The sequence below is a fragment of the Scatophagus argus genome, chromosome 5 (genome assembly GCF_020382885.2).
Source record: "Scatophagus argus isolate fScaArg1 chromosome 5, fScaArg1.pri, whole genome shotgun sequence".
In the NCBI taxonomy this organism is placed as follows: Eukaryota; Metazoa; Chordata; class Actinopteri; family Scatophagidae; genus Scatophagus; species Scatophagus argus.
The window spans coordinates 21,501,471-21,513,528 of record NC_058497.1 but is presented as its reverse complement, the minus strand read 5'-3'; the positions used below and the strand labels follow the sequence as shown (position 1 = coordinate 21,513,528).

The 12,058-nt window shown below is 40.6% G+C and overlaps 1 protein-coding gene across 1 annotated transcript in view; it reads right to left on the bottom strand.

Annotated features, from left to right (window-relative positions):
* The window catches only part of frem2b (FRAS1 related extracellular matrix 2b), a 51,442-nt gene that overhangs the window by 17,195 nt on the left and 22,189 nt on the right, over positions 1-12,058 (bottom strand). The window contains exons 3-6 of the mRNA XM_046389626.1: positions 10,562-10,708; positions 6,707-6,937; positions 4,456-4,581; positions 3,179-3,430 (exon numbers count right to left, since the gene is read on the bottom strand). Coding sequence (XP_046245582.1) covers positions 3,179-3,430; positions 4,456-4,581; positions 6,707-6,937; positions 10,562-10,708 — 756 coding nt within the window. The remainder of the gene's footprint in view (positions 1-3,178; positions 3,431-4,455; positions 4,582-6,706; positions 6,938-10,561; positions 10,709-12,058) is intronic.

Here is a 12,058-nt window from a genome sequence, read left to right as displayed (position 1 = left end):
AGACAATACAAGTTCCAGCACGTACTGTATTGTGTGGTTTCTTGCAAGTCTTTGTACCTTCGTAGGTGGCCAAGACTGCATTTGCACAGAGGAGAGAGCGCACACATTGGTGCCCTCTGGCTTCTATTTTCATCATACTACTCCAGTTTGCTGACTTGAAATGAAGACATATTGCTGACACGCATTTTTTGCTGATAAAAGTTGTGTGTATCAGTGTGAATAAAGCCCTCCTGGGGAGACCCTTCGTAAACCCCTCTCATGCATGGACAGGTGCTCGACCAGGCACCAACTCCTTCCTCCCAGGTATAACACCCACTGGACAACTGCTGCTATAAGAGGGATGACAAAGAAGAATGTGGTGCACCGGTTGCTTCTCTTCCATATATACCAGTGTGAAGTTGTATGGAAACAGCCTGGACTGTGTACTGAAATTCAACATCAAGCAAGGTTAGCTGAACTTAAAGGCAAAGTGAATCTCCGACTGCCTCTCTATTCTTCCAGACAGGAGATTGTTGTTCTGTTTACCTCAGAGCTATTTACCATTTACTTCACCATCAGTGCTCAGGCAACTTCATTATCACCTCCTTCAGGGAGATATGAAGTTTTGGCACCACATTATTTCTTCTTGCTGTTTGGATTCTATTAATTCAGTCGATGCCGGGAACCTAAACACCTCCAGCACCTAATCCAAAGTATACTTTGGAGGTGTTGCTGTGCCATCTTACTGTGTGTGTACGATATGTGTGCATGTTCAGTCAGTTGATCTGATGTCAGTTTCTCACGTCATTAAAATAAGGAGTCCAGTTGTCAGACATAACCTCTTAGCAACAGTGAGAATGACTTGAGAATAACAAGAACACACACACAAAGGATGTTTCTGCAAAAGGAGGCTGTAGTTTGGCCACTACATCATTACTACAGTATGGAACACCCATGTGAGAATGATATGCAAAAGGAGATTTTGTTTATTAGCCGCTTTCAGCTTCCCTGACAAACCTGAGGCAAAAGGCAAAAGGGAACACATAAAACAGGAATAAACAGTACAGACTGTTGTCTGGCTGGTTGTCAACCTAATCGGGGTTTAGTTCATTACACTAAGCCCTCTTTTCTTCTCTTTCTTTGTGAAAATACAGGATGACTATGAAAACAAAGGCATGACAGAAGGAATCAAATATGTAGAGTGAAAACATATAGTATATTTTATAATGCATTTACTTTTCAAGCTATAAAAATCATCAACTTTGTTTATAACAGCTGAGATAAGACAGCACACTGGCTGACTCTCTATTAACGAGGCACAATCATAAATTAGAGTTTGCCTACCACAACTGAAAAGCGGTAATGCATGAATATGAACATGCTGCTTATCAGTATCAGGAAGCTGTGCCCCACTAAAGGAGTAGTTTCTTAAAACATTAACCCTTCGCCTTTGTTCTTCAGAGACCACTTTCAGAACAAATTTCAAAATGACTTATCTTAATTCTTTGTAGCACTTCCTGAAACCTGTGCGCTTTACTTGTCAGTCATCTTGTTTCTCAAACATTACTGACCCTTATCGGCAAAACAAAAAATAAATGACCAGCAACTGTATGTGACCAAGTCAGACAGTTATGGTAAGACATATACGTTGTAGACATTTATGACACTGTTTAGAAATGTCATAGCTGCAGTGCTAATGACATTTCTCCGTGAAGTCAGCTAAATGCCGCGAGGACAGCCTAACGTACATCCTATTAAAACTTTGTGGGTCTCAGTAGCTGTTTTGGTAGTCTGGAGTGGATACCCAGGACCAGCAGAGGTCAAAAGGTCCTGAAGTTACTCTCTGGTTACACTGGACACTGCTACAGCAAGAAAACATTCCAACCACGCAACCTCCTCCTTCCACAAGCAGGTCAGACAAATGCATTTGAAGTGTGTCTGCCTTGAATCCCATGAGAAATAGACGGGGAGAACAACCTGTTACGTGGTCTGAAAACTGTGGTGCAAGAGTCTCAAAGACAAGACCTCTTCAGCACAGGTTCATGGACAGATGATTCACATCCTTAGCATTGGTTTTGGCTGTGGTCTAAAAAACTATTCAATGTCCAAATACGGGGAAATAAAAGACTGAACGATTTTGTTCCTAAAGCACAGGAGGTTGTTATTATTTCAACATGCTGAGAGAACAGGTGCAAACAGGAAGATCGCTGTCATCGACCAAAAACAACACAATATTTTACAGTCCAAATGAAAGTCTACAATGTTTGCAGCAGTGTGTAAAATACTACATAAAGGAAGGGTCTCCTAAAACAGGAAGACACTAATTCTGAGTAATTTGAGCAGTTGGAGAAAATTAAAAAAAAATATCTCAATTTAGCTAATTTGCCTTGATTAGATGCAAAAAACTCATTTCCCAATGGTCATGATTTTCTCTCTATTTAAAGCAAGCAATTAAATAGGATGTTGAATTGAACATTGCATCATCAACCCAATTATCTAGCTTCAAATGGCTTTTGATTCAAGGGAAGAAAGACGGTTCCGCAATCATGCTAGGTTTTTCAGCTCCAGTGTTGCCTGCCTGCAATCACAGAGCCTTGACTTCACAGCAGTGCTTCCAGAGATCATCAGAGTGATAAGGAACTGAGGAATGGCCGTCAGGTGTTGGGGAACAAAGAGGCGTCAGGAAGATGTTGAAGACTATCGGCCCTCCAGTCTGAGCCTGCAGATACGAGATAAAGGCTTCGCCTCCAGGAAGGCGGCTCGCATACTCAAACGCTTTTGTCAGATATTGTCAGAAAAGCACAGACACACAGGAAAAACTGAACACACAAGCACTCCAGCATATTTGCTGTCTGTCTGCACACCTGTCCACCTGTTTGAATGTGTCAGTTTATACAACATTTCCAGAACTTTTCAGTCAAAAATGCTTATCCATTACACAAAATAGTAAAGAGTACAAAAATACAGCAACATTTCAGACTGAATCAGATAAAAGCCCTTCTGACTAAAAAAGAGATTCATGCTGTCTTTCTTGGGGCTTTGATGAAAACTGAAAAATCACATGCACAAAAAATTGTATCTCTAAATGCCTCAAAGGGATTTAATAATCAAAGACCTTTGATTTCTTGTACCCGCACAGACTACATGACAATGAAATGCTTACCATTTAAGACTTCTGATCAGTGAAATGTCATCTTACCGTCTTCCATATCAGGAATGATTGTGATTCTGGCTGTGGGGAACTCTGAGCCCAGACGGCCCCCCATGGGCATGCTGAGGGTGACATTAAAGCTTTCCTCGTCTTCATACAGAGAGTCATCAATGATCACAATGCGGCAGGTTTTCTCCACCTCTCCCTTGTCAAAGCGCAGGACGCTGTGATGGTCCTCAGGCCTGGAGATGTAATCAGAGTAGGACAGCACTGTGGTTGGGATGGTGCCCGTGGCCGAAACTGAGTGGGCGGAAAACAGAATGACAGAAAGCAAAGTTAGTTACAAACATCACCAAAACCTAGAAAATATTCCTTATACTCAAACCAGTTATTTCCTTAATTTTGCTTCCTGTATACATACATCATAACTGTGCAGAGCAACCTAAGCTCTTTCTCAAATTACGAGTAAGCCTGATTGAACGGGAAAGAGAAACCTTCACTCTCAACTGCTTTGTAACATTTACAGAAGCATTTTCATCCAGCGTGGATCTGCATAAGGTCATTTTCTTTGCACTCCTTCCTCCATTTTTCATGGCGACATAATGTGACAATTGAACACCTCCTCTGAAATCATTGCATTGAACTTAGTGATGAATCTCAGTGATGAAACACAGACAATTTGTGGCTTTCTTTTTCCCTCTGGCACTTTGATTAAAGGTCACTTTGCACTCACATTTGCTCTCATCTCAGGTTGTGAGATACTGACACTGCTTCATCACACTTCATACAAAAGCCCAAGGTACCAAGGTTAAGCCTCCCTGCCACAGAGCCTTTCTAACAGGTGAAATGGCACTTTAATCTAAGCACAGAAACAACTTGGTTTGTTCGTTTTCACATGGGACACAAACCCTGGTCTTCTGGGAGGAGTTTGTGTTGTCACACTACATTGGAGCTGCTTTAAAACCTGGTGTGTCTCATAACAGACGTACTTTCTGCGTCTGATTGCTTGGAAAAATGATGGCATTTGACACCCTGTGAATGAGACTGGGCTGACATTTTAAGTGTAAGAATAAAACTGTTGCAAAGTCAAAACTGCACATGATGCAGAGGTCATTAGTGCTTTGGAGTTAATATCAACATGACAAACTTCATCATCTGCTACTTCAACACATGTTGGACAACAGATGCCAGTTATAGCAATTCAGTCTCACTTTCCATCTAGTTTCAAGGAGAAGAGATAATCAAGATAAATAACAAGTCCAGTGTGTCCATTGTCATTTTAATCATCACATCTTAGCACTTTCAACACACAGTCCATGTCTTACCTTGTTGGGTGTAGCAGATGACCATGAACTCCTGACTGACATCTCCACTCCTGCGCACTGGGATAAGCAGCTCACCAGTGTCCTCCTCTATGTTGTATATAGCTGATGGTATGAAGACTGTTGACTCTGTGTGTGAGAAAAATCAACATCAAAACTGCAGTTCTTCACTTTGACGCAGACCATTAATATTAGTTCATTTTCAATACCTTTATATTAAATCCTATCTGATGGTGTGCACGAGAAAATTGCTTGTGTATGACTGGTTTTCTGGCAAAGTGATCCTGATAAATTGAATGTCAAGTTAACTGAAGTGAAGGATCAGAAATGAAGAAAAGGGAAAAGCTTCAGAGGATCTAATCTTTTGTGATATTATTTGCATCCAAACCCAGCTCCCATTAGAGCTCTGCTGATGGTGTATCCATTGTGTTTAATCAAAAGCCACCATCTACTGTTTATTTATCTGCAGCAAATATTCCAATAAAGTTAGCTTACGCTGAAACAGAGAGAAGGCTGTGGTTATTGACCCGGTAAGTGATAAAGATGGATGTGGAAAATGTTATCTTGAGATCTATGAGATGTTTTGGGGAAAAAAAATAGAGAATCCTTTAGAAAATTAAAAACAATGTGTGCAAATCAACATATCACACTACTGGCTTTACGCAGGAAGCCTATTGTTTGTTTCCCATATAAATTGGCGAGAATAAAAAGCCCTGTTAATTAAGTTTGCAAGCAGAGGCATATCAACCAGAGACATGTTAAACTGTTTTTCAGTTTTTCTGGCAGCTCTCCCTCTCTTTGTTTCCCTCCATTTCTGAGCTGCATGTGACAATCAGGAAGGTAATGAATTTGCAACATTTCAGCCACAGCGCTCAGACAGAAGCTTTGGATCCTTCTCAGTGGTCACCCACAAGGCATCGGTAAGTCAGCAGAACTTGACATTTCCTCTACCATCCTGTGGACCATATATGCACATAAGATGATGTATCCACTCTTCACCAGTTTTACGATGGCAGCCTCTGGGCAATTCCTTTATTCCTCTGTTCTTTCATTAAGAACAATCAAGCAAAAAACATTTTATAAGCCCTCAAAGTTTATTTGACCTTGAGAGGTCAAAATACATTAAATTTCAGAATCAATAAACAGTATAATATGATAACAGACATATGGCTGCAGGAAGACATGAAAAAAAATTCAAATCTTGCAGAGAGACAGCTGCCAGTTTTTCTGATTGCCCTCCAGAGACTGATGTGTGAAACAAAGGTCCAACTAACCATGTTAATTAGCATAAACTGTTGACAGTAAATTCTACCTTTTCACCCGGTGAGGCCCTGTGGGATGGGGAGACACACTGCCCACATTTATATTATGCAGTTCTCTATCTCAGCTAAAACAGTCAAGCTGTTTTCAGAAACACTGTTCATCTGTTCACCTGTAGCGCTCATCACACATGCAAGGGAGGTCAGTGTGCTTATCTGACCTTGTTTATCCACACTTGTGGAAAGTGGTTTGGTCTTACTGATTATGCAGCTATTTTCAAGTCGGGTTCCAGATGTTGTCAGTTCCTTTTGGGCGTCAGTCTTCACGTGAATTGAGTTTGTATCAGAAATGTTATGCACACTGACGCTCTCAGGCAGATGGACAGAAGTATCTCTCCAAAAGGCGATTAAAGCTCAGATGAGGCCTGATCAACCACTATAGCAACAGAAGCTGAGATCTCCGATGCCAGAAAAAGCGGTACAAGGTACATTCAAATTAATTTGTACAATTCAGTGTACTGGGTGAGATGTAGTGTATTTTGGTGACTTGTTCATCACTTGTTTTTATCTGCTTTCCTTAAAAATGCATTGTCTTCTTTGACTTCATTGGTTTTTTATGTTCTAACCCACAGAGAAAGTACATGCAGGCCTATTATTGGTTGCTGGCCCCAGTCATCGAGGATACGGTACTTATTCAAAACATGACTTATATCATCGTCTCTTTTAAAATGGGTTTCTTTTTAGATGACTGTTGACGATCTGTGCAAAACGTTAATCTTTGATCTAAGACATCTAATGACATCAAACAAGATATTTCATGGGGATGAAAAATGCTGCTGTGAAACTATAAGACCTGAGTGTGCCAATATGTTTGGGTTTTTTATTATCTTTTTCTTTAAATTAATATCACTAAAACTTAGCCCCAATTAAATAAATATAAATATAAGTGTAAACATGTCAAATATCAAATTCCTGCATGTGAAACCATTACTCACCGTCATCAGGGTCCAGGATCTCCACAGTAGCAAACTCTGGGAATTCAAGGGCTGCCATCACCGGCTCAGAGAGGACAATCTGGAAGGACTCTGACACTTCATACTCGTTATCTGACAGGATCCGAACCTTCCAGGTGGCTGTGGTCTGGCCTGGGTTAAACTGCACCTGTTTCTGAGATTTTCCCCGGAAATCTTTGTCCTTTACTGCAGTGCCATCCTTTGTGCCAATACCTTAAGAAGCACACAGAAGAGACATTCACTGTCATAATCAGATAACAAACTTACCATACCATACATCTGGCATGTGCATGATATTGTTTTTCAACTTTCTTGAATGTAGGGGTAGGATTAGGTATCTGATCTATGCCACTATTAATGATCATAGTCACACAGATATTGTCAATAGAAAAATATGCAATTAAAACTGGGAAATGTCAAGCCCCAGTTGGACTAACCCGATAATATCTGCCCATCTTCTGAGTGCAGATTACAACCCAAAGCGTTTCAAATGGCAATGGTGGGAATAAATCCAATTAGCCCTTACTTCAGCCTGACTGCAGCAGCAGTGGTTAGAGGCTGACTCAAAATGTCCGACCTTCAGTATGTGAACTGTTTGATGGGGTCTACAGTCACTATAGCTGTGACACTTGCAGGATTCCTATTGAGCAGGAGCACACAGGCACTTCATTGTCTTTGGTGTCTGGCCACAGAACACACAGTGGGGGTCTGGTGGTAAATAAAATAACATGGCTGCACACCCCAAGGCAGCCCACAATCCTCTAGGCTACCACAAATGTAGTAAACAAGAAATTACTGGATAAATGGAGCCCTGCAGTAACAGCAAACTTTTTTTAAAAAAAATGCTGTTTGTTCACAACAGAGAGAGGTAGAAAGAGAGAAAGAGGAGAGAAAAAGGACTACACACAAGGTCTTCAAAAGACCATAGACTGAGGAATGCATGAGTTTGGGTTTTTAAGAAAATTACCATTCTGTTCTTTGATGAAAATAAAAAAGTGGGCTTTGATATGCAAGTACAGACATATGTGCTAAGATAAAATGGTCAAGCTCAATGAAGCTTGAAAAATCAGCAGTCTTCAAAGAGTAGCCAGGAGAGGAGAAAGTATGATTTACTCCTAACTCTATCTCCTGCACAATGCCTGGACTGGATGGCCCTGATCACAGCAGGCACTCAGAGGCTTCACGGCAGGTGGGCTCGCTGTAGCCTCCAAACTGGTGACACCTGCACTCGACACACTGACCAGTGAAGCAGAAGCCCGCCGGTGGGCTCCTCTGATCAGTATTCATTCAGGCAGGGCTGGGAAAGAAGAGATATCCCATAGTCTTCATGAGAAGGCACTGGCCCCGGATCAGTCAAACTCTCATCACAACATTGAGGCAGATGGGTGGCTTGAACTGCCAATCTGCTCTAGTGGCCTGTTTGTGCTCGTTAGCCAAAACTGTCTGCTGCTTTTGCTCTCCTGTCCTCAAAGGAGCAGAGGAAGAAGGAAGTTCAACTGACCATAAGGAGAAAGCAATAAAAGCTCTTGTTTTTGACCACAATGGAGACCACCTTACTTACTTGCTTACTTATTTGTTTTTAGTAATGCTCGAAAGGATGCACTTGTGAAGGGCATGACGGTAAAATATGAACGATACTTTGGTGTTTCATTTCTAACAGTTTATTTAAGTGTTTATGCAACCTTACTTCCCCTTTGTATTGTATCCCCTTACAATATGGACCGAAATACTAACGAAGAGGAAGGTCTTGTGTAGATAATAATCAGAAAAAAATATTGAACAAGATGTAAATCATAGTCTAAAACTCTCTAAAGTAAAAGAAGAAATTAGGCTTGAATCAATTACAATCATTCAGCTTGTTTATCAGATATTTAACCAATTGTCATTGACAGAACGCTACAGAGATGTTTTTGAGGCAGGTATGAAAAAGGTCTGCAAATGTTTCTCTTTGTAAGAAATTGAAAAGACTAATAGTCCAGGGCTATTTGATAAGACTGAAAAGGAACAGAGTGCTGTATGATCAAAGAATCAATGCCTGAGGATGTAAACATGTGCTCACTTACTGTAATGAGACATGAACAACATAAAAGGTTTCACCACATACGCATTTAGAAAAGAAAAACTTTGAGGGCTTTGTAAAACAAAATGGTTCTGACTTGAAAAAAAAATTAAATTGCAGCTTTTTTGTGTGCATGGAGAGGTACATCATCCTCCCTCATCCATTATCATTCTCCTTCATGCTGCCTGAAACTGCACTACGAAAAGCTACGGTTTGGACTTGAAAGAACACAACAGTCGTTCCAAACATTATGAAAATGCAGTGCGTATTTTCTCTGGGCATTGAACACTGAGTGCATCCAAAGTTCAAAGTAGCACATCTTTAATTTATAATGCAATCATTAATAAAACAGTAGCAATGCTGCAGAAAATCAAAACAAGCGACAATTGTTTGATTGCTTGCCCAAGCTCCTTATACAAGATACATTATTTTGTTGTTTAATATTAATTTGCAAAGAGAGCACTGTGGAGTCATCTTGCAGGCATTTCAGTCTACTCATTTATTGTTTCTTTTGTTCTTGTGACCTATCAAGATGAACAACAAAATGTAAGTGTATTCTTGTTTTCACAGTTACTTACTTCTTATGGTGAACTATTATGAAATAGTTCCTCCTGGATTTGCATAGTATATAATCATCTGCCTTAAATTTTTTATTTCAGCGAGTCTCTGAGGTAGCATAGATATATTGTGCAGCTTGATTCTCTCTAATGGTCAGTAAAATTTGCATATGGCATATTGAGATGTTTCATTAATCTGGTGCCCTGGGGGCATTCAAAGATACAGCCAGCAGTACAGTAAATGATCCATACGGGATTTGATCTTTAACATCAGATCATTTTAATCACACCTCATTTTTATGGAGAGAATAAATGGTGGCACTAAAAAGGACTAATTAGAATTCCTGCCCATCATAAATCCTTAACACAGCCTTTTTTCTTCTTAAGCAGTTATTGTTCATTTAGTTCCGGCCAGTAAATTGCCACGACCAACATTTGGAGTGGCGCCTTTCCAAGACCACCAACTTTGGGTGACCTTTCTCACGTGTGCGCGCAGCTCCTTAGCGATTGTTCTGCGCTATTGTGTCATTGGAACGTAAATATTGGCCAGAGGAGACAAGCGAAAGGTTATGACCTGTGTGATCTTAAAGGTGTCCATGCCAGACTTATAGTTGTCCTAAAATACATTAAAGAGCTTGTCTGTTGTCTCTGTGTGTGTGTGTGTGTGTGTGTGTGTGTGTGTGTGTGTGCATGTGTGTGTGTGTGATACTGATATGCTGGCTTCTGGCACTCTACCTTAAGTTTGTGTTCAAATAGCTAAAAAAGACGAGAAGAAATAGCTTGAACAAGTAAGTATATGTTTGTCATCATGTGTGTTTGTTTGTTTATCTGTTTGAATGTTAGCGACTGGGATACCTGAAAAGAATCAGCAGATTCAGGGAAACTTGGCACTAAGTCAGTCCTTGAGCAAAACAACAAGTTGGCAGGTTGTGGTGTGACTCTGGAAATATGTCATTACAACACATTCATATTTGCATATCTTCTCATGATCTGAATTAATGTCATGGTACATTTTTTTATAATTTCTTACTTATTTTATTTAATTATTGTTTTTAGTGAAGATCTGGATACAAAGATCAACCTAACTTTTAATATAAAATTATCTGAATAAATTAAAATGCGGCATGCTCTCAGTGCTTTTAAGAAGCTGGATATACAGCGTGGAAATTATTACAATTATCATGACAAGTGGTTTGATGAAATCAGAGGCAGTGCACTTACTAACGAAGGACGTCTCCCCGAGGTAGCCCCGGCGTTTCAGCACCACCTCCAGGAACTTGGCCTCTTCATCCACCACGTAGCGTTGCTTCTCTAAAGAGATCCAAGCCCAGTTCAGACGGAACTGCTGGTTCTTCAGTTTGTTGCCCCCTGCAAACAAATATAGTTCACAGTTAAATTAAACAAACAGTAAAAACAGCTCCCTAAAATCACACCACAAAGAAAAACACAAAAGTCAGACAGCTTGACTCAAAAATCTACAACAAATTAACATAGCTTTCTGTTTCTGGGCTGGCACAGGAATTCTCAGTGCCCCTTATTAGAATGATTTCTTGGATATCTTTCGACTTTATCTTTGAGACATCTAGCCCACACTCAGTGGGTGGTATGAGGGGTGCATGGCCCTAATGCACTTGGAATAGAGTGTGTGCCTAATTGGTTCATTTCTAATTAAGATAAAAGGTGTCTGTTTCCTGTCTGAACTGGGTTATTTTATCCTTGCCTTTTGAAGTTGGATTCAAAGGCCAGGGCTACAGTCCTGAAGGGCATCGCTGCTACCATTTGACCAAAAAGACTCAAAGCTGAACCACATATGCAGGTACACAAACTAACAAAAAACAAGTCAGGACATACACACAGTGACTCATACAGAAACTACAACACACTGCAATGTTGTAATTTCTACAGCACTGACTGGCAGCCTCAATAATAATCCGCTGGTTCCTGAAAATCAGCATGCATGCACCAGTCTGCACAGTGAGGGCTGCTGCCTGCTGTTGTACTGGAGGAGGACGGTGAGATACAGATGACTGGGCCACTAAACATCTGGCACTTCTGAAAGTGGTGAAATAAAAGTGAAATGGCTGGGAGGGTGCAGGGGCATTGTGCCGAGGTTTCAGAGTGTTACTGTTGTTTGTGTTAGGTCTGAATGAGTCTCTACCCTGCCCCACCCCAGCTGTTATGGTCAGTAAATCTGTTACATCCAGCTGACCGCTCTACTGTGTCCATTTCCTTTCTCAATGGGCAAAGTGAGATCTGTACACATTCACCCTGGGCCTTTTATTATGTGTGCGGGTGCATGCATTTACAAGTATGTGTGTCTGAATGCGTGTACGCATGTGAAATATGCTCTGCACCTGTTCACAGTGTCTCCCTTCGGTGTTATAGTGTACATATGTCCTCACACAGAGCAAAATAGGGTCTTAGTGCTCCTGATATCAATTCTTTCTGACAACATGGAGCCATAAATGGGAACAAGAGCATAGTCTGTGTGGCGCGCAAGGACAACGGGGAGCAATTTGTGTTCCCTTTTTTCCTCATGTCTTATATAAAGCCAACAACTCAATTAAATAATTTAGTTGAATAAAGTTCTTTAGTCCATAACGAACAAGGAGGCACTTTGTTATTTTTAGAGAGATGACATTCCCTAATTTATCTTTGCAGTTACGGTTACTCACACTGATGGGCTTTATCAGAAATGCTCTAAAGAAGAAGAATATG